The sequence below is a fragment of the Diadema antillarum genome, unplaced genomic scaffold (genome assembly GCF_040938485.1).
Source record: "Diadema antillarum isolate AM-2024a unplaced genomic scaffold, OU_Dant_1.0 seq00002341_RagTag, whole genome shotgun sequence".
Taxonomy (NCBI): Eukaryota; Metazoa; Echinodermata; class Echinoidea; order Diadematoida; family Diadematidae; genus Diadema; species Diadema antillarum.
The window spans coordinates 899-25,764 of NW_027272956.1; the positions used below are offsets into that span (position 1 = coordinate 899).

The following is a 24,866-nucleotide window of genomic DNA, read 5'->3' on the forward strand; positions in this document are numbered from 1 at the left end:
GCCAGTCAGATGCAAGGATTCAGAGCTTATAACAGTTTGTCAGAAAAAAATATCTGACCAAAAACATGCGATGCCCCATTTATTCATGTCTTTATTCATTTCTTTATTTTATCCATTTTGAATCATTATTTATTTGTTTGTTTGTTTATTTATGTATGTATGTATGTATTGATTGATGTACATGTATGTATGTATATATGTATTTATTCATTTATTTTATTTTTTATTTATTATTATTATTTTTTTAAGGGGAAAATAGAGCAAAGAACTGACCAATTTGATCCTTGTATTCCCAAACAGGTGTACTATGCCAAGAAGAAGCGGCGAGCTCTACCAGCCCAGGGGGATGACACCAGCCACAAGAAGGAGAAGCGGCTCTACAACGACGGCTACGACGACGACAACTACGACTACATCATCAAGAACGGGGAGAAGTGGAACGACCGCTACGAGATCGACTCGCTCATCGGCAAGGGGTCCTTTGGGCAGGTGAGTAGAGTTTGCCGGATTCCCGCCTACCCCCCCCCCCCCCCATCTTTCCGTTTGCTGGAGTAAAATGTAATGCGTGAGGGATACATACAGGCGATAAAAACTGGACCGAAGTGAAGAGCTACGTTACCTCGCCATGGATGTCAGGATGAGAACTTCACCTTTCAGATCCTACCTGCACTTTACGCACTACACCATGGTCTTAATGCAAGAAATACTGACACAAACATTGGACACAGACACAAAACACCAACACACAACACAGACACACATACAGGCACAATCGGTGTTAACCGTGTATGATATACAACGTAGGTGCAGCATAGCCTGCAAGTTGAAAGAACATTTCCTCCACTGATTTAGGAACAGAGCTGGTCTAAATTTTGCAGACACAGACACGTCTTGCAGTTCATGCCGTCCATGGTTGCTAATTTATATCTGGTAAAAACGCAAGCTACATGCACATTCTTTGTTTCTTTGATAGCATAGATGTGTATGGACACTTGTTAGATTAAGAAATTAAGGGGATTGCATTAATGACTGTTTTTGGTGTGTGCATACATTTGGGTATCATGATGTGAGGTTTTTGGTTCATAATTCAAAACATTGATGAATAAAAATGCAAGATTTGTTTTTTTACTGTGTCAAATTGTAGTTTGCCTCACATGCTGTGTTTGTCTTTTTGAGGATTAATGGCTGTGTCTTCATACGTGCTGGAAGTGAGTAGTGACCACAAGGCTTTTCCTTGGGATTAGTTTGTCATCTTCGCACTCTTCCGTCACTTCTGGGCTCAATATTTGGTATCATTTCAAAATAAGATGTCACAACCCAGACTCACAAGGCCGGCAACTCTGGGTTGACTGTCCCCTCAGAGGTCTTGCAAAGTCAGATTGCGGGTCAACGTGCCAATTAGCAGCACTTCGGTCAAGGCGGTGAAAGCCAATATGTGGGACTATGGACAGCAGGCAACACTGTCCTTGGATTGCCTGTGTCAACAGACAGACACTGTGTTTGTTAGGGAGGGGTCTGATGTTTCCTTTATCTTTCTTTTTTCTGTGAAGTTCAGGATTTGTCAGATACTAGAGAGGTTGTACCGTATGAAACATAATTTCCAGGCACTTCTGTCGCATAATAAGGACTCGTTTCAGCGTGAGATCGACACTGTTATATGATGGACTCACTGTAATAAGGAGTGGCAAACCGACATTAAATGACTTACACATTGTCAAAGTCAGTTGTTTCAAGTTTACAGACTTGTTAAAAGTGTAATAGGTTTATGCCTTCATTATCTTCACTTGGTTAGATTTTCCTTCGGTTTGCAATGTTTTGTTTTGTTTTGTTTTGTTTTTTGAGGACATTGTTTGGTGGAACACAGCGTCATCCCACCTATAACACTGCATTTTAAAGAAAAAGAAAGCTTTAGGAAGAATATGAGGCTGGAGAATGCTTCGTTGCCACGTTATCGATGCAAATGAACGAGCTTTCAACCCTATTAACGTCATGCGAGCGTGGTCTCGCCAAATGAAGTGGAAAATTGGGAAATTCCAGGTTTTCAGGCAGATATTAAAGGATGACGCTTGTAAGGAAGTGTGGAGGAGGGGGAGGGGTTTGGAGAGAAGTGATTTTACCATCAATCAAGAGAGGTTAGAAGAAAGAAGGGCACTTCTTCACAGAGTTGAACTATTTAAAGGGGCGATTATGTATGAATACAGAGACGGTGTTTCCAGACTAGCGTCTGGGCTCCATTTCATAGACAGTTGCTATGGTAACAGCTCTTGCTGCAATGGCAAGTGCCATGGTAACGATAAGAATCCTCCTTCCTGATTGGCTGTCGCTACAAGAAGCGTACATTCAAAAGCAGGGATTGCTATCTTTGATTTGAAATGAGACCACAGCGTTACAAATTTGTTTGACTTCTTGCCTAACGTAACCCAGAATCTTGTCGGGTGAGCTCAAATGTGAGGGTACTTTCACTCCATTCTATGTGTGCGTCACTCATCCTTTTTGCTGATTTTTTTTTTTTTGGGGGGGGGGGGGGTGGTGAAGATGTTCGTTGCAGTGTGCTGTGCAATACAGATCTGCCAAGTCACCCTGATTCTGCAGTAGAGTTCTTGATAACTTTTAATTTTTCTTCAATGTGAGGATAAGAGAAGATAAAAATCTCCCTCATCTGTTTCTTGTTCGTGTCTACTGAGATGCATGTTCTTTATTATTCTATTCTTTGTGTAGTTAGATAGATAGGGAGATGAATAGATAAATACGTATGTGGGCAGATACATGAAGAGATGTAGCTAGAGATAGATATTTATAGAATGACATTTCCGTTTCTTTTGTGCAGGAAGCAGAGATTCCATTCACTTTCGCAATCAGCACAAATGACACGTCTTGGGACTCTTTTTTTTTTTTGGGGGGGGGGGGCAATTCACAATGCCCGGAAGTAATGGATGGCTCAGACAACGATAGCCTCATGATTAGTCGCCAGCGAGTGGGACTTATTGCTCTTTAACGTAGAATGCCGCTAGGTGTGAAGTCAGACAGCTAATCAGGCATTCTTTTGTTTTAATTTTGGACGTTTTTTTTTTTTGTGGGTATGTGTGTTTCCATGGAGATGTGATGGTCGACTGAATCTTGTCATCACAGAAAATTGAGGAATGTGAAGTGTAGCGATTCCATCTGATCTTCTCATGAATAGAGTTGTAGGTACTCCCCACTAACATTTTCGATGTGGGCTGGGGGGTAGAATCTTGGGTTTGGCCAGACCTGACCTTGCCTTGTTTCAAGGCTTTGTTTTCTTTTTAATGCCAACTTGGCTTGGGGCTCCTTTTGTGGTGTATGGCGTCCTTCAACGTCCACAGGGTCTTGTGAGCACCGACTATCTCTTGGTTTTTCCTGTTCGAATGAAGTGATAGATGAAAACAGGCTTGAACGCTCTAGAGCTGGTCTACACTTCTTGCCTCAACAGTTAGTCTTGAATGGCAGACAGACAATGATATTTACAGATAACAGCTTTGAGGTTAGTCTACAGTATAGTAAGACGACTTCAATACAATTTGTTCTTCTGCAGATTACTTGATCATACATATTCCAGTATGCCTAATGCAATGGATTAATAAGAACCTGCGATCAGTTTTGTTTTGTTTTGTTTTGTTTTGTTTTGTTTTGTTTTTTGTTGTTGTTGTTGTTGTTTTTTTGGAGGGGGGTTCCTTATTATTTTTGTGTTGTGTGGTTTTAAAGTATGCATGAATATCATTTGTTTTATATCATTAGGAAAAAGAGATAACAGTATTTTATTGATAAAGCGAGTTATAAATCAAGACGGGTTTGACACGAGTGCAGTAGGTCACCTTCGATCAGTTATCATGAAAGGCGTAGAAAAACAAACAAGTTTTTTGTTTGTTTTTTTTTGCTTTAGTGAGATTAATAATGCCTCATGCTTTTATATACCATTTTAGTGGAGGAAAAAAAAGCCATAAAATGGTGGAATTGATATTTTATGCATGCTGGAAAGCAGTTGAAAGATTGGTATTTTCATTTAGATGACTTTTCTTTGTGGTGCATAATTTAAGCATTTAATATCTATTTAGGCAAGACTAGCACCAGTTCAGCTATTTATTATTGAACCAGGTATAAGTTTGCATCAAACCAGGACACAATCACAGGGTTTGAAAACAGAAAGGGTAGAATCTTGCTGTAAGAGCTGCATGTAAAGTGCACTCTTTCTGTTGATTCAAACTCCTTTATTCCACTCATCCACCCCCCCCCCCAACTCTATCTCCCTTTAAAAAAAAAAAATAAAAAAAAATCAACAGCAGCTTTGAAGCTATATTGACAGAATAAGAATAGTGAAAAAGAGAGTGGAAGAAGATGAAAAGCTCTTTTTATTTTCAGTTAAAGCAATTTGTGATGTTGGGGTTACTCCACCCTTACCCCCCCCCCCCCCCCCCCAAAAAAAAAAAAAAAAAAAAAAAAAATCTATTTTTCTTTTCCCCTCAGGGAGTATGAAGTACAATATTATATTCACGACTTGACATCCAAATTTTCCAATTCTCACTTTTTCTGCCAATGGCTTTTATGACTTTTTGAAATGGAAAGGAAATTAATTTGCTGAAGGATGCGTCGCTCTTAACACGCAAAGAAAAGGAAATATTCTAGGGGGAAAAAAGTCTTTTTATTCTGGACACTTGACCCATGACTGACCAATGCTGTGACCATAGTCAAGGGTCAGAGATTAGCTGGTAGTGAATTAAGACTCCCCTTTTCCGCTAAACCGCCATTTTCTTTTCTAAGAGAAGGGGTTAAGTACAGTTGTAGAAAATAGCCATCAATCAGACCTCAATGGGCCTTAGGTCAAGGTTTCTATACTTTAAAAGTTTGATGAAGATGGATGATAAGTTTATTTAATTCTTTTCTTTTTTCTTTTTTTCTCCTACCTTTACATTGCAAGTTTTGAATGCTTTCCTATTATCTTTCCCCTTAACTCTTATTATTTATTTTTTGAGGGTTGGAAAATATGTAAGGTGATGGAATTGCAGAGATCCCAGAATGCCCAACAAACTGATGGGTTAGTTATCGTGATGACCTGTAATAATTTTTGAGGAAAATTATGTTATGCAAGTAAAATTGATTGACGTTGGACTAAAATTTTGGTCTTGTGGTGGTTGTGCTACAGCGGTTTCTGCTGACGATAAAATTCAGTCTGCCTCCACTTTTGTGCAAGCGCATAGCAAAAACTTTCCTGACTTGCAAAAATGGGCGTTTATTTGGCCAAGGGCCCCATACACTTTGCACAGGAGACTTTCCCGACAGTGACTGTGGAAACAGGGCCGTATCACTCCCGTCTTGTCCCTGTGTAACCTCCAAAAGTTGAGCTTGTTTTGCAGCGATTTTGTCGGTGCCGAGAGCTTTGTGAATAGCGAGCGGCACGTCAATCATGCAATCGCAATGGATGAAATGACCGAAATGTATGCACCCTGGTACCAACCAGTACTGTTGTAAATGTTCTGGAGCACTGGATTCGGTAATTGGCTTGTGCTTCTTTAGAAAGTAAGCCAAGCTTATCCAGCCCTCTTGTTAAGGTGCTGAAAGGGATCATTTCATCAAGTGCATTACCCTTCCTTGACCCCCCCAACTCTCTTCCCTACCCCCTTGTCCACGATCACATTATCCATGGCAAGCAGAGCTGATAAATTTTCCAAAGCTTGTAAAGAGAGAGGAGAAGAGGATTTCTCCTTTGTGGTCCCTGAGTTAATCTTGCCTTTGTCCTGTCTTTGTTCAACTTTGAATGTAGAATAGGTTGAAACCTACAACTTGTACAAGTACACTCCACCCTCCCCCCCCCCCCCCCCCCCCCCATTATTTTCCTGTATTCACTACACTGTTAGTCACGGTATTGGAGTTCTGAAATGCAAATCCAACACATGTACCTATACACACACACACACACACACACACCATCATCAAAACTGTTAATTTTCTTCCCCTATATCACTTTGTATTTCATCTTAGACAACCTGAAGTTGTTTGTTTGAAGGTTGAGGTTATCCTATGGAAGACTGTCCCCCTGTTCAGACGCAAGCCAGTTTATACCAAATCTCGATAAAGGAATGACGTATAAAGAGTCATCGTATAGCCAACAGACCGTTTAGACGCTAATTTCGACCATCTGGAAAAATGTCGTATAGACATGCAGTTCGTTATCCAGTTCTAGTTCGAAACGATGCTCTGACTGTCGTTTTGCTATACGTCATTTCGTTATAAGTCGTTTTGTTAGTCTGCGTTCAGACGTATAAATTGGTCGTATAGCTATACCGTTTTGGTATACTGTAAAAGTGGTTTCTTTCGCGTACAGAAACTTTCGCGGTTTCCGTCGGTGCCTACTTTTTCGCGTGTGTTTAAATTCGCGGTCGGTAATAATAGTGTTGTAACAAGCGACTAGTGCAAAACATTTTCGCGTGATGTTAAATGCGCGGTTCAACCTCAAAGCGCAAAAAGCGTGAAAATAAAACCACCGCGAAAGAAACCACTTTTACAGTAGCTATGCCGTTCGAGTATAATTTTTTTGCATCTGAACGCCCTGTCTCAATATCAGAATTATTTTCACTACAACACTTCAATTTATTTTTTCTTCCTATTCAAGGTCCCCTTCACCACATACTGTGTAAGAGGGGTATTTGCATTCAGATTTAAGCCAGCTGCATCTGTAAGCTATTGCTTTTTGTCATCAATTTGTTGAAGTAAAGCTATAGGCTGGGACTACCCTAACCCTTTGCTCTTGAGGTAGATCTGCCCAGCCAGTTGCTGTAATTATTGAGGAAGCAATGTCGAAGCAGAATGAAACCAAGGATTACCACTGTCTTTTATTCCTCTTGTAGACTCAACCTGATGTGAATTGCCCATATGTAAATCCATTGAGTGTGTATGTGTGTGTGTGTCTTTGTGTCTGTAAAGGGGGGGGGGGGGATTCTTCCGACAAAGGGATAAAAGAGGGTAATAAGAAATGGATTAGGGTGCTTAGCTCAAACCAGGTGGCCTCATAGGGACCCACTAATCCACATTGAGTGAAGACACCCTGTGGTGACTGTGTTTCAGGGGTATTTTCCTTTATGAGTCTATAGCAAATGCTTATCCTGTAGTCAGTTGGACTCGTCAGCATTGCTGAAGAAGAAGTAAGTTTTACCAGCCTGGTTGAAACATGCAGTCCCACGCATAAGATTGTGCGTGCGTGTGTGTATTTGGCGGTCTTAGGAGTAATAGGACCAGACTGAAAGTGATCCGGGGGTGTGTGTGTTTGTGTGTGCATGCACCCCTGCACCCCAGCAGTTTGACAGTCTACATTGTTCCCATGGAATTTGCGAATCCAGAGGCAAGTCTGAACATGATTTGTGAACCTCTTGGTTGCACGTGGTTGGGCCTTCCTCCGAAGGAGCACAGGAAAATTTATAAGATCCAACAAGTTTGTGAACAGTCCATTCATTCTGTGCCGGAGACAGATATGAGGGAAAGTTTTCTTTCCTGACTGACTGGTCATAGTTTGGAAGACCAGTTTTGCAGATGCCTCTCAATTCTGCTGTCAAACCACTTGTTCCATCTCCGGAAACGGGGTCTAGGATATCATTTCGCATCCCTGTTTGATGGTGATGAGTCCCCTTTGTGGCATGCGAGGACTTGAACGACGTTGGTGGAATTTGCGAGTCTGGATGTAGCTGAGGATCTAAAGAATCTTTGTGCTTTTAACCAGCGCCGTGGAAAGAGGCCATCTTTGACTGAATTCTGTTACCTCGACTGTGCTCGGAATGGTTGAATGACGAATATCGTACCATGCACATTTACCTTCTTGCCTTTGCTCAATTAGTCTTGACCATTATAGCATGCTATGGTTACTCCGAAAGCTCGCCAATTAACGTCAAGCATCAGTAAGGACAAGTTTGGAATAGAGAGAAGGAAAAATCAAGATGGTCTGTAAAGTCACAAATTAAGCAATTGGCTCCACATCTTTTGATAATGTTGATACTGTTCCATTTGGCCTTTCCAGAGAGAGATCTGCGCAGTTGTAACTGACCATGTTGGAGGGCATATATATATGGACTACTGTAAGATTTGTTGGACTGGACTTGGGATCGGACACTGAAAAACTTAAAACAAAACAAAACAAAATCTGGTCAGATCTCACGAGTCGCCAACAAATGCAAATATTTATTTGTGCGTGTGGGAGTCGAGACTAGCGGCGGAATGTTAAAAGGCATTGCACTCACACGTTGTGAATGAATGACACAGCCAGCATATCTGATGCCAAACATTGTATAGGGTGTTATCCAATTAGTGACAAAAGGATTGTGGTTTTTGAGAAATATTTCATTCCTCTTGGAACTTATTTATAAGCGACGTTCTATCCAGTCTCTCGCTTTAGAAGATCCATTCCAATTTGACTGTTTGTTTACCGATTTTTTATCGCTTGTTTGTCTGCACTCCAATCCTGTTCATCATTGTTTGAAAACAATGGTGAGGTGGCTCTTCGGCATTCCTCGCAGCAAGATTTTCTCACGGTGAAATATTCAGCCAGTTATCTCGTCAACTAACCCTTGGGATCTTTGGTGCGCCCAGTGAGCTCACAGTCCCAAGCCAACCAGCTCAGCTCAGCTTGTTAGGCATGTACATGCAAGTCTTGACATGATGGAATATAAAATGGATAAGCCTGACCTCTGAAGGATAGCAAGCAATTGGCATCAGACACCAACATTTGGAGTACTGGAGCTACAACTTGTAAAAGTAAAGGAGAGCTGGTTTTTTGCATCCCCAGAGTGAGTGTTTGCCCCCAGCCATGTGGGACACTAGTCTCTGCTCAGGGCCCAGGGGCTCGCACCTGTTTGAGGAGGGTGTGCTGTGGCGCTACCAGATCATATCCGTCGTAGGCAAGGGAGTTCATGGCAAGGTAACAAAGTGGCTGGTGTAGAAGACTATCCTGACATGGGGGGTACAGGGGGTCACCCTTTCTTAGACAAGCTGAAAATTCTGCTTTTCTGTCATTGATGATAATGATGAAATAGTTACATTGATAATAACAGTAACTGTTAAGGTGATGATGACAATAATGATATTGATTATGATGATAATCATGACAACGTTAATCATCGTCATAACGATAATAATAACCATAATGTTGATAATGAAATATCTCTCCATGATTCTTCCTTGCTCACCATCACATGTGGTTTACCTATCATGCATCCTTTCCGAGAAGTGTCAGTGTTGAAAAAGACATTGTGCTGTAATATTTTTTGTACCTCTTCCACACAGTGTTGCCAGAGGCAATATTTGTCTTCCCTTTTAATTCTCATCAGATGTAGTGTAGTTATAGGAGTGATCTCTACATATGATGTAGCACATCACTATCAGCCTCATTTGTTTTTTTGCTGTGTATGAAATACAGCTGTACTACCTGGAGTCTGAAGTAAAGGCTAACATGACAGATGGTGGTCAGATAGGATATATTTTGAAGTACATCTGCACTCCATATTCAGGGCAGCTATGTTTAATTAGTAGAGAAATATCAAAAGAACTGTACAGTTAAACTGTATCATCAAAGTTAGACCTGTAAAAATAAGAAAGTTAATGAAATTGTTCACTTTCACCTGCATTTATAAGATTGTGATCAGCTCCTGTGTTGAACCTAGATCACATGTTTGAATAGTAAACCACACCCCCTTTGCACATAAAAGGGTAGGTTGTTATGGAAACCTACCCAGAGAAGGTTTTCAGTGTGTGTCTGTTTAAACGACACCTATTAAAGAATGATGACTTTGGGGTACAAGGTAGTTTCCAGTTGCTATTTCTTTTTTTTTTTACTACAAACATGATTATATGATTTTAGTTCTTATATTGTACACAAACCAATGGGATAATACTGAGTTGATGACATTTCTCACATAGACTCTTTCTTTGAAATTGCAGTTTTGACCAATAGTTTGTGAAAAACCTGTGAAACGTTAACTTTCCATAAACCTATTAATTGCATATTCTGACTCGATGGGGGATTCCTACCTCTCCGCTGGTCTGAATTTGCTCTATTGATGGAAATTGACTTGCACACCGTGGGAAAAGTGCACTGTAATGGGTGTTGTCTAATTTTATGTATCCTGTTCGGTTGAGAGAAGCAAGGTGATATATTTCTGCTCTTGATGGTGATAGTGCATGCATGTTCAATGCACACACACACACACACACACACACACACACACACACACACACACACACACACACTTTTTTTGTTTTTCAACAATGTTTATTCTGTTCCATTCAAAGTAATAGAAAAAAAATAACAATTTTCATTTGCTACAATTGAAATGACGAAAATATACATTTGTGATCATAATAGCAAATTTGCTATTGCTGTACATAATGACATAACAAAAATTACATTTTCATGAACAATTATCAATTTACATACAGTCACTTCCCCTATGCTCTCAAAAAAATTGCTTAAATTTAACAGTGATAATTCAATTCTTCTAGCATTAATCTTAATAATCATCCAAATGAATTATGCAGCAAAGTTATACAGTAATAAATAATGGAACCATATTATCTATCAACCAATACCCGCCCACCTACTAACTCATAACACACACACACACACACACACACACACACACACACACACACACACACTCACACACACACACACACACACACACACACACACACACACTCACACTCACACTCACACAATGCATGCACACAACAGACAAACGCACCAACACTTTTAAGTGCGAAAAACAAAAAGTGAATACACCCATAACTAAAAGTTTCTATGGATATACAGTCCTGCAGACAAGTTTATCTGTCAGTGAGTATAGGACGAGAATCTAACCTACAGTATTTCCCCACCTGGCCGGCGAGTTTCACTTTACCTTATTGAAAGCCCGACTTCGAAACTGAAGTTATGGTAACCGTGAATGGATACAAGAACATTTTGTGTGTATATGTGTGTGTCTGTGTGCATGTGCACATGTGTGTATACAATGTTCTAACCTCCAAAAATAACTGGGTAGACTAATTTTTGCGTTGTGTGTTTCTGTTCTGTCTCGTCTGTGTCTGCTAATTTTGGAACATCTTTTACGGAAGGTCGTTAGGGAATAATGAGGCAGTGAAACCATCTGTCTGATTGCCCAAAAATAGTGGCTGTCAATCCCGTGATAATGAGACTTGCTTTAATATCAGAGAGCTAATGTCATAACTGAAGTATATCCAATATGCATGAACCAAGAGAGAGAAGGGGGGGGGGGGGGGAATCAGCATTTCTTTTTTTTTTTTTTTTGTTGAGGATACCATACATTGTGTATGGTATTAAAGCCTTTCACGGATGATTTATCATGCTAAAATTTACCTTTCGGACAGTAGTGCTGGAATATATAAGTTACAATGTATGCATACTTGCCAACATTTTCATTTGAGAAAGCGGTAGAATCCAGGATGCCTATGCGAGCAGCGCTAGCTTGAATGCTAATGAAATCTTTCAAAAGCGGTAGTCTACGGCCAAATGCGGTAGAGTTGGCAAGTATGTGTATGTATGAACCAGTACAGAAATAGCTCACTAGATATAGCATGGTAACATTTTCTTCATACAGTGTGCGATAATTCAATAGTGACAGTGCCAGGATTCGCTCAAAATTTTGCATTTTCAAGAGTGTTGTTGTTTCCATTTCCTTTTCGCCTGAGCATCATTTCGCAGCTCGGTGAGCAAAGATCCATTTTTCATTGAAGCAATCTACTGCAAGTGGGACAATGTCTTAAAGGGTGAAAGCGATTATCTGGTGCAACAAGGCCAAACAGTTCCAATTATCACTGTGTGCGACAAATTGGCAGAATTTAAAAGCTTTTCTCATCGCGTCCTGTTTCCCATCCCAACGTCAATGTCAGTCCTTGATAGTGGCATGCTTTATGGCAATTATCCTCATCATGTCAAACAGTATGATCGGGTATAAGAGCGTACTGCTAATAATCTATCATAATGTGCTATTAAAGAATATGCCAGTTTCCTGATGTGTTCACATTTTAAGTGGATATCTGTTGATGAGAACCCAGTAAACGTGCCACGTAATGGGTGGGGGTCATGATTGAATACATTACCAGCTGGTGTAATCGAGCTAGCATGCCTTTAAAGTGTTTTGAGATAGAACTTTTGGTTTCTGGAAAACAGAATTTATTGCAAGGGCATGCATCAATGAAGTTTCGATGTATTAGTACTTGTCTTTCAATTTCTCTTGAGCGGTGAGAGCCAAAAATTTGCCAACAATGTTTCAAACAAAGTATTCCTTTTTTTAATCATCGTCATCGTTGTCATCCTGCAGGTGGCTAAGGCTTTCGACCACCAGGAGAACGAGTACGTGGCCATCAAGATCATCAAGAACAAGAAGCCCTTCCTCAACCAAGCCCAGATCGAGGTCCGGCTCTTAGAGCTGATGAACAAGCACGACGCGGACAGCAAGTACTACATCGGTGAGTTGCGGCATTGTTGGTCTGTATTAGTCTGTTGGTCCGTTGGTCCATTGGTCCATTTGTGACTTCATGCTTCCTTCTGTGTTAAAGCTATTTATTGTACAGTAATGTCACAAGATTCAAGCCCTTGCATTACGTTTATAAATCGGTTAAAGACTGTAGTCGACCAAGGGTACATTTATAGCAAACTTTTCTGGGTAGAAATGTGGGATTGAAACCGCGTTTTGCCGTTTCAATTTTTGCCAGAAATGGTAGTCATGATTACAAACATGGTTTGGAAACATTGTGTGATTGAAAACCGTATTTTGCTAGAAATATTGTTTTGAAAGTCGTATAAAATGCAACCGTGATTTGAAATATTTTTTACATGACAGCATAGTTGCCCTCACCCTGTTTGATCAAATTAACTTTCTTTTCAGTTTTTTTTTTTCAGTTGATTAATAAAGTCTTTGTGTTCTAAAGCAAGAAAGAAACGAGTGTAAATCTTTTAGGCTGAGATAACAAAAGATTCTCCTGAGAATATTGATACTGAAATGATGATGATTAGTGCTGTTTTTATTTTTAAAAAGCTATTAAATTTTAGTCTTGATCAGGGATATATCTTTTTGATTCATTATTCTCACTGTAAAATATTTCAGTACATTTGGGCCACGATCAGGAAATAAATTGTTATTTTGAATGCAATGAGAATGGTTACTACAGTCAAGTATAGAGTACCTCAGACTCTAGGGAAATGTTTGAGTGATCTTGTGATCATGTGATCATGTCCTGCACTTTCTATGTGTGTTACCTGTCTTTGCTTCTCTCTTCTAACCCTACCGCTCGTTATGCCTCCCCCATTCTGCAGTGAAACTCAAGAGACACTTCATGTTCCGCAACCACCTCTGCCTGGTCTTCGAGCTCCTCTCCTACAACCTCTACGACCTCCTGCGCAACACCAACTTCCGCGGCGTCTCGCTCAACCTCACGCGCAAGTTCGCCCAGCAGATGTGCACGGCCCTGCTCTTCCTGGCCACACCCGAGCTCAACATCATCCACTGCGACCTGAAGCCGGAGAACATCCTGCTCTGCAACCCCAAGCGCAGCGCCATCAAGATCATCGACTTCGGCAGCTCGTGCCAGCTCGGGCAGAGGGTGAGCCTGGGAAACAATTTTCTTTGGGGGGAGGGGGGAAATGTGGGCAGAATCCTCTCCCTAACTCTCTTATACCCCTTTCAGTAATTCATGCATTTTTGGCCAGCTCCTGGCCCGAGCTAATTGGCCCGCGCCAATCAGTAAAAACTGCGTTCAGTAACTATAGCAGAGCCGCGCTACTTTTACGATGACCCATTCATGAACTCGGCCACATAAGGGATAACTACCATCGTAACTGATCGCTTGCTCCGGTGGAGGGCACAGCTAGGTAATTGTGACCTTTGACTGTGCAAGGAATTTTCTCGCGAGCCTGGTGCTGCTATCGTTCATAAACTCTTTGATCAGCACCAGGCCCGCGCCTGGTGTTAGCTTCAGCAGCGCCAAAATAGCCCACTCCTGGCGCGGGCCACTTTGGCCCGACCCATTCATTAACTCAAAATTTTACGACTTAGCTCGAGCCTGGCCCGAGCCGAGGAGTTACTGAAAGTGGTATTAGCACCTACTTCCTTGGAATGCTGTTGACATTTTGTATAGTGTAGTTTGTTGACAGTGATGAAGGAGTTCATATGACACTTTGCTCCATGTTCAACCTGATCTCCACCAAGATGGCTGCATTTACACACCCCATAGAAATGTCAGTATAAGTACAAAACAACAAGATAAACAAAAAAAAAATCAAAGTTATGGGATTTCATAATTCAATTTCTGCCCTCAATCTCAGCCAGGGAGTGAAAGTTCCTGCCCTTCAGACCTGTTTGGAGCTTTTGAAGTCATGATGACTTCTTAATCCACAGAGTCCAGCATGGTCTGTAGACTGCCATTAGGAAGCCAAACAAAACGAGAGGCATCAAAGACTCCCTTGCATGAAAATGCCATCCTCAATTAGCAAGCAGAGAAGTCTCAAAGTCCTCTCATAGCAATGGACGATGGCGGGGGAAATGCCAAGGGTAGTGGCACACGACAGAAGTGTGGGTGGTAAATTTGTGGCAAGATTGGAAGCCGTTTCGGTGCTTGTTTGTGAGGCTTCATTTCTTGCATGTTATTAATTGAGAGCTGAACTGGTGCATATGTTTGTGCATGGTGACACAAATGAATGCATCAATAGTTCATTCATGCAAGGAAAGTAATGTTCACTGCAATTGCAGTTGCTATATTTACTACTAAAATCTATTTTCATATATGTGGTCTATTCTGATCTCTTACCAATGACCTTTGGGGCCTCTGTATACTGTACTATCGAAATCTATTTTGTATGTCATGTCTTACTGACCTTCTGGTCCAATGTATACTACCAAAATCTGTTTTGATATTTATCTCTTACTGATTTGTGGATCAATGTTTACTACCAAAATCAAGTTTGATATTGATCTTTTACTGATCTTCTGGGCAACCAAACTCTATCTATCTTTTACTGATCTTAGGACAGTGTATACGACCAAAATCTATTTTGATATTTATCTTTTACCAATCTTATGGGCCAGTGTTTACTACCAAAATCTATTTCGATATTTATCTTATGGGCCAGTGTATACTACTGAAACCTATTTTGCTATATCATCTGTTCACATCTCTTGCTGACCTTTTGGACCTATTTACGCTACCAAATTCTGTTCGACATTTTAGCTCTTACTGATCTTTTATAGGCCTGTGTGTACCACCAAAATCTATTTTGATATTTCATCTCATACCATTCGTCTGGACCTGTGTATTTTGCCAAATCTATGTTGATATTTCATTTCTTTCTTTCTCCTACCGACCTTTTTGGCCTGTGTACATGTTACTACTAAAATCTATTTCAATATTTTACCCCTTCTCGTCTCTCACCTATCTTCTTGTTCTCCCGCCGACAGATATACCAGTACATCCAGAGCCGGTTCTACCGCTCGCCGGAGGTGCTGCTGGGCATCTCTTACGACATGGCGATAGACATGTGGAGCCTTGGCTGCATACTGGTGGAGATGCATACGGGAGAACCACTCTTCAGCGGGTCCAACGAGGTAGGGCCGATCAGGGAATGGATTCACGTCCTGTGCAGACTACTGTATACGCCATATACTTAGCGAGTCTAAATTTTCGCGAATCGGGATGTCTCAACCATTTCGCAAGCGGTTAAATTTGTGATTGTTGAGTACAGTGTTAGATAGGCGAAATGTATTCGTGCATGTCACATCGGGGTCAGAGTCAATATTTTCGCCTGTCTTTGAATTTTCGAATGGCGCCTGACTCGCGAAATTCGTGAAAATAAAAACCTTGTGAGATATTCGGTACATACAGTATAGGGAAACCCCCGTTATAACGGGTCGCTGGGATTGCTGATTTTACCTCATTAAATGTGGTAACCTGTTTGAAATGTACTGAAAAAGAGACCGGCCTAATATATTAATTGATTATTGGGACAACCGAATTTTACCTCCCTAAAAGCAATACCTCATTGTGAGCAAGCTTGTTAAAATGGGGTCTCTGTATATGTAATCATAGAACATTCCATGTCGTCTGTATCTTTGACCATTTTCATAAGTTTTGGTCGTTATACATGTTTCAGGTCTATATGTTTCATATGTTCCATGTTTCGTATGTTTTATATTTCTTATATGCACCATGTGACATGTCTCACAAGTTAATCTGTTCCTTATATTAGGCATGTAACATTTTCTTTGCCCCATTGGATTATTGACTTTTATGTATTTTCTTGGGGGACTTGTACATAATATCATGTCGATGCTCCAACATTCACCTTACTTCAAGATTCGAATGGCGGCTTCTAAATGTTGTCTAGTCTCATTATGTATTCGGCGCTACATGCAAGCCACAGGATATGCTCAGCCATAGGCCAAATTCTCTAACCTCCCTTTATTCTTAGGAATACAAATTGAATATATCCCAAATATGTATACAATCATTCAATTTTCAATGTGGATCTTGACTTGTTGCCCTGTAGGTGGACCAAATGAACAAAATCATCGAGGTGTTGGGAATGCCACCAACACACATCATCGAGCAGGCCCCCAAGGCTCACAAGTACTTCATCAAAACGGAGAAGAGCTGGGTGCTTAAGAGGAGTAGAGACGGAAAGAAGGTAGGAGTTTGGTTCGGTAACTTTGATCTCTTGATTGACTCTGATGGTGATGGTGCTTTGCCTCCAAACAGGGTGCTTCTTCTTCTTCCTCTTCTTCTTCTTCTTCTTCTTCTTCTTCTTCTTCTTCTTCCTCTTCTTCCTCTTCTTCTTCTTCTTCTTCTTCCTCTTCTTCTTCCTCTTCTTCTTCTTCGTCGTCTTCGTCTTCTTCTTCTTCTTCTTCTTCTTCTTCTTTTTCTTATTCTCCTTCTTCCCCTTCATTGTTGGCGTCTTCTTCTTCTTCTTCTTCTTCTTCTTCGTCGTCGTCTTCGTCTTCTTCTTCTTCTTCTTCTTCTTCTTCTTCTTCGTCGTCGTCTTCGTCTTCTTCTTCTTCTTCTTCTTCTTCTTCTTCTTCTTTTTCTTATTCTCCTTCTCCTTCATTGTTGGCGTCGTCTTCTTCTTCTTCTTCTTCTTCTTCTTCTTCTTCCTCTTCTCCTCCTATCCAGGGCGACAATGATGTCCACAGTAAAGTTTGCTTCAGTGAATAGTGAGCTGTCTATTGAAATGACAAATATACGTTTTTCTATCATATATACCTGCCTCAAGTTGAGCAATATATCCCACCTTCAGTCTACATTGTCAGGCCATGCCATGTTATCTGCAAAGGTTTTTGCAACATAGTCTCAGGAGTACTCCCCTCTCCCTGACATGATGCATCCACTTCTCGCATTTGTAAGGGCTTGATGATTATGCCCTCTCATTAAATATCTGCCCCCTTACTTTGTAAACCTCCCTGTAAGGCTGTAAGCAGCTCTTAGCTTATTCACCAATGGGAGAAGTACAATTCCCAGCCAGAGAATCGTGAGGGCACTAATGCTTTGCAAAGTTGTGTTTAGTCACCTTCCTCTGGTTTGCGCTGGATGAATTAGAGCAACTCCTGTGTCCATTCCTGGACATATTCACACAAGTTATGAATTTTCTTGTCTTGTGACTCCCATATCTTCAGACTCATCATCTCACCCTCATCTTTGCAAAAGAATGTTCCTGTCTCCCTTTCATTTTCATTCAATCTTCAATACCTTGTGTGTTCACCTTTTTCTCTCTCTCCAGTACAAGAGTCCCGGGACCAGGAAGCTCCACGACATTCTAGGGGTGGAGCTGGGCGGACCGGGAGGAAGGAGAGCGGGAGAACCCGGCCACACCGTCTCCGACTATCTCAAGTTCAAGGACCTCATCCTCAGGTGAGACCGGGGTGAAAAAAAAAAATAATCTAGTGTATTGTCTGGGATTGTTACTGACAAATTTGCTCTCAGCCAGTGAAATGCTAGGATTTCTCTAGCTTATAGCAGTTTTCAGTAATTGATAAGTTTCATATAATGCTGCTCAGAGCCCGAGTTTAGACCGAGAGAGTTCTCGTAACGCTATGCAATGTAAAAATCAAAGTGACATTTGCCATACGACAGTTGAGGCCACTTCCTAAATCTGAATACTCATATGTTGAGCTGCGATGTGGCCTTAGGAGATGAAGACAATGCAAGCAACCTTTCATTTTGCATAAACGCCTGCGAGAGGGGGTGGCAAGTTTAAGGTCAAACTCTGAAATATTACAGTTCTTGCCATTAAAAAAACAACTATATATATATCAAAAGCTTTATTGGAGGTAAGACTGATTACAGTACAGTGTTTGTGGCATCAAAGGTCAAGGGTCAAATTGTGAAATGTAACTGTTTTATGTGCTTTAGCCTCAGAAATAATTTTTGAAGTTTCATTGGAAAGAAAGGTTTTTTAAGGACTTTAGTAGAAAAAGGGAAGGGGTAAAATAAATGAATATACAAATGTCAGAGAATGTGGAATACTGGCAATAATCACAACCATTTTTTATGAGAAAGTTCATTATTATTTTTAAGTCAAATGCTTTCTTAGATATTAACATCTATTCACCATTGGCTTCCACCTGTCGTAAATGTCTTCAAATTCCGCCGCTCTTTCAATTCCCAGAATGCTGGAGTACGACCCAGCCGTCAGGATAAAGCCCTACTACGCCCTCCAGCACTCCTTCTTCAAGCGGACGGTGGACGGCAGCACCAACACGTCCAACAGCACCTCGGCCAGTCCGGCCATGGACCAGGCCGGTACTCCGCCCACGGAACACTCCTCGGGCTCCAGCTCGGGTATGTCTTGCCTTTCATCATCAATCTTTCTCTCTCTCTTGCCTCGCTTTTTCACTTTCCTAATTTCGTTCTCTCTTTTCCTTCATGTGAATTTTGATATATTTTATCATCACGTCTCATGGTAGAGATTTAGATATAGAAGATTTCAGTAGAGATACGGGGCTAGACTTAAACGGTGGCACGGGGCCACTAAAAAGTGATGTTAGGCCACCAATATTCCAATAAGTCCATCCCTGGTGGCCCGATTGAACAGCTAGAATTTGAAATGAATGTTTGTATTTCCTTTTTATATTGGGCCACTACATTTCTTTTTGGTTACCAAAATTTCACAATCAGAGATTTTATTGGCCCAAGCAGGCCACCTTTGAATAGATTTAGTGTCAAATTCTGAGGTAGATAGAGCAGATGTGCACCGATTGATAAAAGTGGAGGACACGCAATTGTTTTCTCCATCATGCATTGTACATAGCATCTCAAAGCCCCCCCCCCCCCCCATTAGCAGTTTGCTAAGAGTTTTAAGCATTTATGTTAATAATTAGGGCTTCCTCATTTGTTGTTTGCTTCGAGTTTAAAGCATATATGTAAGAAATTGTTTGTCCTTGTTTGATTTCTGTGCCAGGGGGCGGAGCAGCAGGAGGAACAAATCACGGTTCAGGGACTGGGGGCCGCGCCCAGTCCGACCCCACCCACCAAAACAGTGGTTCCAGTCACGCCCTGGGCCACCAGCACCCAAACAGCTCAGCAGGCACCATGGACTACGAGTCGATGTCGTCGCACTCGAGCCTGACCTCGGGCATGTCGAGCGGCGACGTGGCGTTCGGCTCGTCGTCAGGCAGTACTCATGGACACTCGTCGCACACCTACCCACACTCGCATTCCCACGGTCGCAAACACCACCACCACCACTCAGCGGGACACGGACACACGCATAGCCACCCCTCGCCGGCATCTAGCAATGTGCATTTAACTCAAACGGTATTACAAGCCCCGGTAGTGACTATGGGGATTCCCCCGCCCAGTATACCGGTGACTATGGGTATGCCTCATGTGCATCAAGCGGGGATCATAACCACGCCCGGATTTGTGTACTCCTCGCACAGTTCGTTAGAGAACACGCAGAGCAGCTCGTTAAGTAGCGGTTCGCTCAACATGCCGCTGGGCAGTTATGCAATAGCGACTCACCACCCCTCGCAAGCGGTACTAAGCAATCCGCACATACACGGGACAACGACGGGGACGGGGGGCATTGCATTAACGAGTAACGTTGGGGGCGCCACCAACGTCCCCTACGCATTCGCATTACCAGTGCAACCTGTCAGTGCAGGACTTGTGAACTCGCAGACGCCGCGACAAAGTGACGATTCGCCCATGGTTGGGGTGTGTGTTCAGCAGAGCCCAGTGGCATCGCATTGACCACTGTGACCCTGCGTTTTTTTCCTTTTTTAACAAAAAATACTACATATTAGCGGAAAGGTTTTCACCTGTAGATAGCATCGATTTTTTCGTTTTTGTTTTATCAGTTGAGTTTTTAAATTTCATTTTATCCCGCCGCTATGACGGGCTTTGGTCAGTGTTTTAGTCCTTGTGGTCATTGCGGTCGAAGGGAAGGTGGTCAAGTTGCAATGGGATACAGGAAGCAGAGAGAATTCTTGTCCGTGCCCGAGAAAAAGGAATCGCAAATCGAGAGGAACACATTTGCATAGTTTCCGTGAGGAATGACGTTTCAAACATGGAGCATTGGATTTTCACGCGATAGCCCAGGCCGGAATCGTCCAGAACTCTCGAAATAGACCAGGAACAGTTCGCGATTTTAGGACCTGGAACTGACACGGAACTGCGGGCATCCCCTTTCTGTCTGTTTAGGCACATCATGAGTCTTTATTAACTCTGTCTGTTTCCCCCTGTGTCACAGAACCAAAATATGGTCTCTATCTATCTCACAAATACTTGTGCAAAAATGTGTGTATGTATGTATGTATGTATGTGTATGTGTGTGTTTGTGTGTTTGTGTGTGTGTGAGTTTGTGTGCATGTGTGTCTGTTGATGGAAGATCATCTGCCAAGCCATGATACAGCTGCATCTTGTTGGAGTGATGGCGAACGGGAGAACGACAAAAAGAAGTTGGGAGTCTTTGCGACACTTTTTCAGCAACCCTCCCCCCTGTCTGTGCAAGCAGTTACACCCAATACTCTGTAGATATTTTGAGTTCAGACTGTCTCTCGTGTACTGTGTTTAGGGTTTACCCCGCATCCCTCACCCCCAACCCCCTCAGGTGGTGCTGCTATACAAATGATGTGATTTTGAGCGCCAGAAGGACCTTAATTCCACCAAGACCAGATGGCTCAGATGCCCCTCTGGTAGTCAAGTGGAGATGAAGATAAGAGGTGTTTAAATCATAGTGCAAGGCCCTTTTGATTGCATATTCTTTTCTTAGGGGGAAGGGGGGGGGGGGGCATGAATTCATAGATTCATCATTGGGACTTTAACGATGGGTCACCCATTTGTTTCAAGACTTGAAACAGCATCTGTAGTAAATGTGCAAACAAGAAAGAAAATATATGATGAATGTTTGGGATTTGGGAATGGTAAAGGATTAATAATCGGATTGGAAGTCAGGTTAGGATGTGTAGTCAGGTTTTTTGTTTTATTTTCAAGTCAGGCTGGTCTCGTCCAATTTGTATATATATTATCTTCTCGTCTCAGGCTGACTGTATGTCATTTTTAGTGTGTATTCAGGATGATCTAACAAACAGAGAGGTTTACTGCGTGCGGAAACGCACGCAACCAAAAACAGAGATCCTCGATATTTCTTCGGTTTGTAAGTTTTTTTTTTCTTTCTTTCTTTAAAAGAGGGAGAGGAAATGCCGGAGAAAAAAGCGCCCTCTATGTCCACGTTGGTGTTTGCAATGTTTGAAGGTAACCTTGGATATGTAGTATGCAGAGATGCGATCTTCGTAAGTTGAAGCATTAACCGAGTGTGCACCGGTGCTGTCCAGAGAGACATTTACATCCTCTGAGCCCTTTTCCATAACTTGTCAACAATTGCCAAAGTAGACACACTGTCCACTATACTCCCCACTTGTACGATACTTTTCTTTTAAATCTCTGTTTTTAAAAACTTGTTTTTAAAGAAGTCAACAAATTTTGCAGCATTTATTCTGTTGTACGGTACTCCTTCCCCCTCCCCCCCCCCCCACACACACACATTTTCACATCAGTGTTTTAGAAAATTGACCAATTTTTAAAACATTTTGCATATACTTTTTGTAAGACAGAGAAAATAACAAATGACCTGAGCAGCTGAAATTTTGGTGTATGTGAATGCTTAAGATTTTACCGTCGATGAAAACCTGAAAGACAAGATGAGAGTGTACTTTGCTAAAGTTACCATGGTTTCTTAATTTCATTTTGCTGCAGCATATTCCTTCACAAAATCGATGCAGTCTTGTTTCTGCCAAAAACATGATCGTTTCTCAACCCCCTGCCTGTAACCAGAGTCAGAGAAGAAAGTGAAAAGTTTGGCCGTTCTGATTGTAAGTCTCTGTGATGCCTCTGCGACATGCATTTGTCATCGACCTGGCTAAGATCAGCAGACTTTCTCCTCCCCCTCCCCCCTTTTCCCGTGTGATTCTTACCAAGTTTCCGTATTGCTATTAAAAGGTCTCTGCTAAAGACAGTATTTTGATGCTTTGCTAACCAAGTGTTGTCGTTTGTACTCAGTTTAGGCCACAGTATCACTGCCTTGGAGAAACCTCAATGATTATCACGCTAACCATCCATCCACTCTCGAAACAAAGATTGATGAAGAAAGTTTTACAAAAATTAAAGAGTAACAAGAGAAAGCCGTCCTTTTTAATAACAATTGTTATTGCACACATTGTCATTGGTATTTCATTCTCTTGTAAAGACAGGAGTAGAGCCGTGTGGACAGTTTGGTGGGCTTAACTCCTGCAAGGGAGATTCTTATGGGTTTGGTGACCACTCCTTTGCCTGCCCGAGGCCCCCCCCCCCCCCCTCCCCCCACCCCCCCACGTCTCTCTCCAGATTGAGACCTCAATGTGCTTCGTTGTCACAATCATTCCCAGCTACACAGACATCTTATCTCGTGTGTTGCGCTACTGTAAAACGAAGAATGCTCGCATGCATTTGAATTTCGCGAATTTCGCAAGAGCCAAGATTCGGGAAATTAAAATACTCCTCAAAAGTCTTGTCTACACTATATATGCATTGAATGTTAGAGGCAACTTGCGAAAATTTCATGAAGCGAAAATATTGCGTTTTACAGTATTTATCATTATCTGTTTGTCCAGCTCTTTCCATTGATCTTCCTCCCACCAAATTCTCAAATTGATACTCTCTCGAGTCAAGAGAAAATAGCTCATGAATGAATTCTTTTGATCAACAACAAAAACAACACCAACACCAACACCAACACCAATGCTGAATTGAGAGAGAGAGAGAGAATATCATTTCATCCGTGCATTGAATATTTATTCAGTGATAATCTTTTTCCTCTTGCCATTAATAGTGGCAAATAGACTTGTTGCTGTTGTACAATGTAGGTCTAAAAAGAAAGTATTGAATTAATTTCTCTGAACGGTAATTTTTTCCCCCATGGCCCATAGACCAGGGGTTGAGATATCCCTGTAAGAAAGTTGTTGTTTTTTTATTTGTGTCAGCCCTTTTCATGAAGAAATCTTCGCTCATAGATCTGTCAGTGTTGTATGCATAACAAAGGGCAATCTCATCTTGTGGGAGAAGATGGGGGAAACCTTGAGAAGAGTGCAAACACAACAGGGTCGTTGTTACAGGGTTACTCCTTTTCTGATTAAGGTCATGAGGTCATTAGGTCATTGATACTGGGCGTTCCACCTTGCTTTCTGATCGCAACAAAGTGGCAGTTATCAGGCAGTTCTGAAACGACTGCCTTGCAAGGATCTCGTTGGCGTACTACAAATTTTGTGTGGCAAAGAGAAAACTCCCATTTTGCCCTCAGGATGTGACGGCTGGCATGAAACATGATAAAAGAGCTTCGTTGTCATTTGAGCGAGAAGCAGAGACCAGTAGATTGATAATGAAAGGTGATACTGGTGATGTTGAGTATTGTGCACTTCTCTGCTTACATGCCAATATCTAGCAATATTGACAAGCATTTACAATTCTGTTTTGTGTCTGTATTCTTCGCTCCTGTAGACGTCGTGTGTAATTTCTGTTCGTCTGTTCACTCTCTCTCTCTCGTTCTCCACCCCACTCCCCATCCCCCCCCCCCCCTTTCCCAGTTGTCCGGGAACAGGGCATGTGTGTGTATCGGCTGCTGGTAGCTCTTCATTTCATTTTGATTTGCATTCTATGAATTTCTTTGCATGTGTAGATAAGAAATACTTGGCCTGGTTTTCCAATGTTTCCAATCTCTCCTCTCGGCTCTCTGCTGCGGAGACTGAAAAAGCCTCACATATTGTTCTCCCACTTCTTCTGCGCCGTCCTCTGTCCCGTCTCGTCCTGTCGTGTCCCGTCCCTGTCCACTCTTGTCTTATCTCCTTGTCCCTCTTCCCTATGTCTCTATTTCACTTTGCTGATGTCTTTGTTTGTTTTGTTTTTGTTTTTTTCTTAGTACGTGTTCTTCTTTTTTTTTCTTCACTTTGCCGTTGTCTTGTTCTCGGAATGAAAACTTTGCATTGAACTCATTTTGTACAGTCATGAGAGATGTCTAGAAAGAGAAAGAGAATACAAAAATGAATACTAATTGTACAGAATACCAACGGATGTACTTATTTTTGAATCATGTATATAGTAAATTATGAAGTTGGGCAGGCATTAAGAAAAAAAAAGGTTAAAAAGTTCGTATTATGGATTATCGAAAAAAAAAAGGCAGAATGTTTCGAGCGATTGTCGTATTTATTTATGAATTTGTTTTGTCCATGCAGAATGCACTTTTATTTTTCATGTGAATTACGCACTGTGCTGCAGAACGGATGTTGGGATCGCGGCGTGAACCGCCCCGCGTGAGGTTGTCCTAGAGACTGTAT

At 41.6% G+C, this 24,866-nt stretch overlaps 1 protein-coding gene across 1 annotated transcript; it reads left to right on the forward strand.

Moving 5' to 3' along the window:
• Window positions 1-249: 249 nt before the first annotated feature.
• On the forward strand, window positions 250-22,002 carry LOC139714613 (dual specificity tyrosine-phosphorylation-regulated kinase 1A-like; the record flags this gene model as incomplete). The annotated part of the gene is made up of 8 exons (XM_071626294.1): window positions 250-489; window positions 12,336-12,483; window positions 13,331-13,617; window positions 15,468-15,614; window positions 16,556-16,693; window positions 17,780-17,910; window positions 18,668-18,840; window positions 19,460-22,002. Coding segments are annotated over 8 exons (2,058 nt in total), but the record flags the coding sequence as incomplete, so codon positions are not given.
• Between the last annotated feature and the right edge of the window lie 2,864 nt (window positions 22,003-24,866).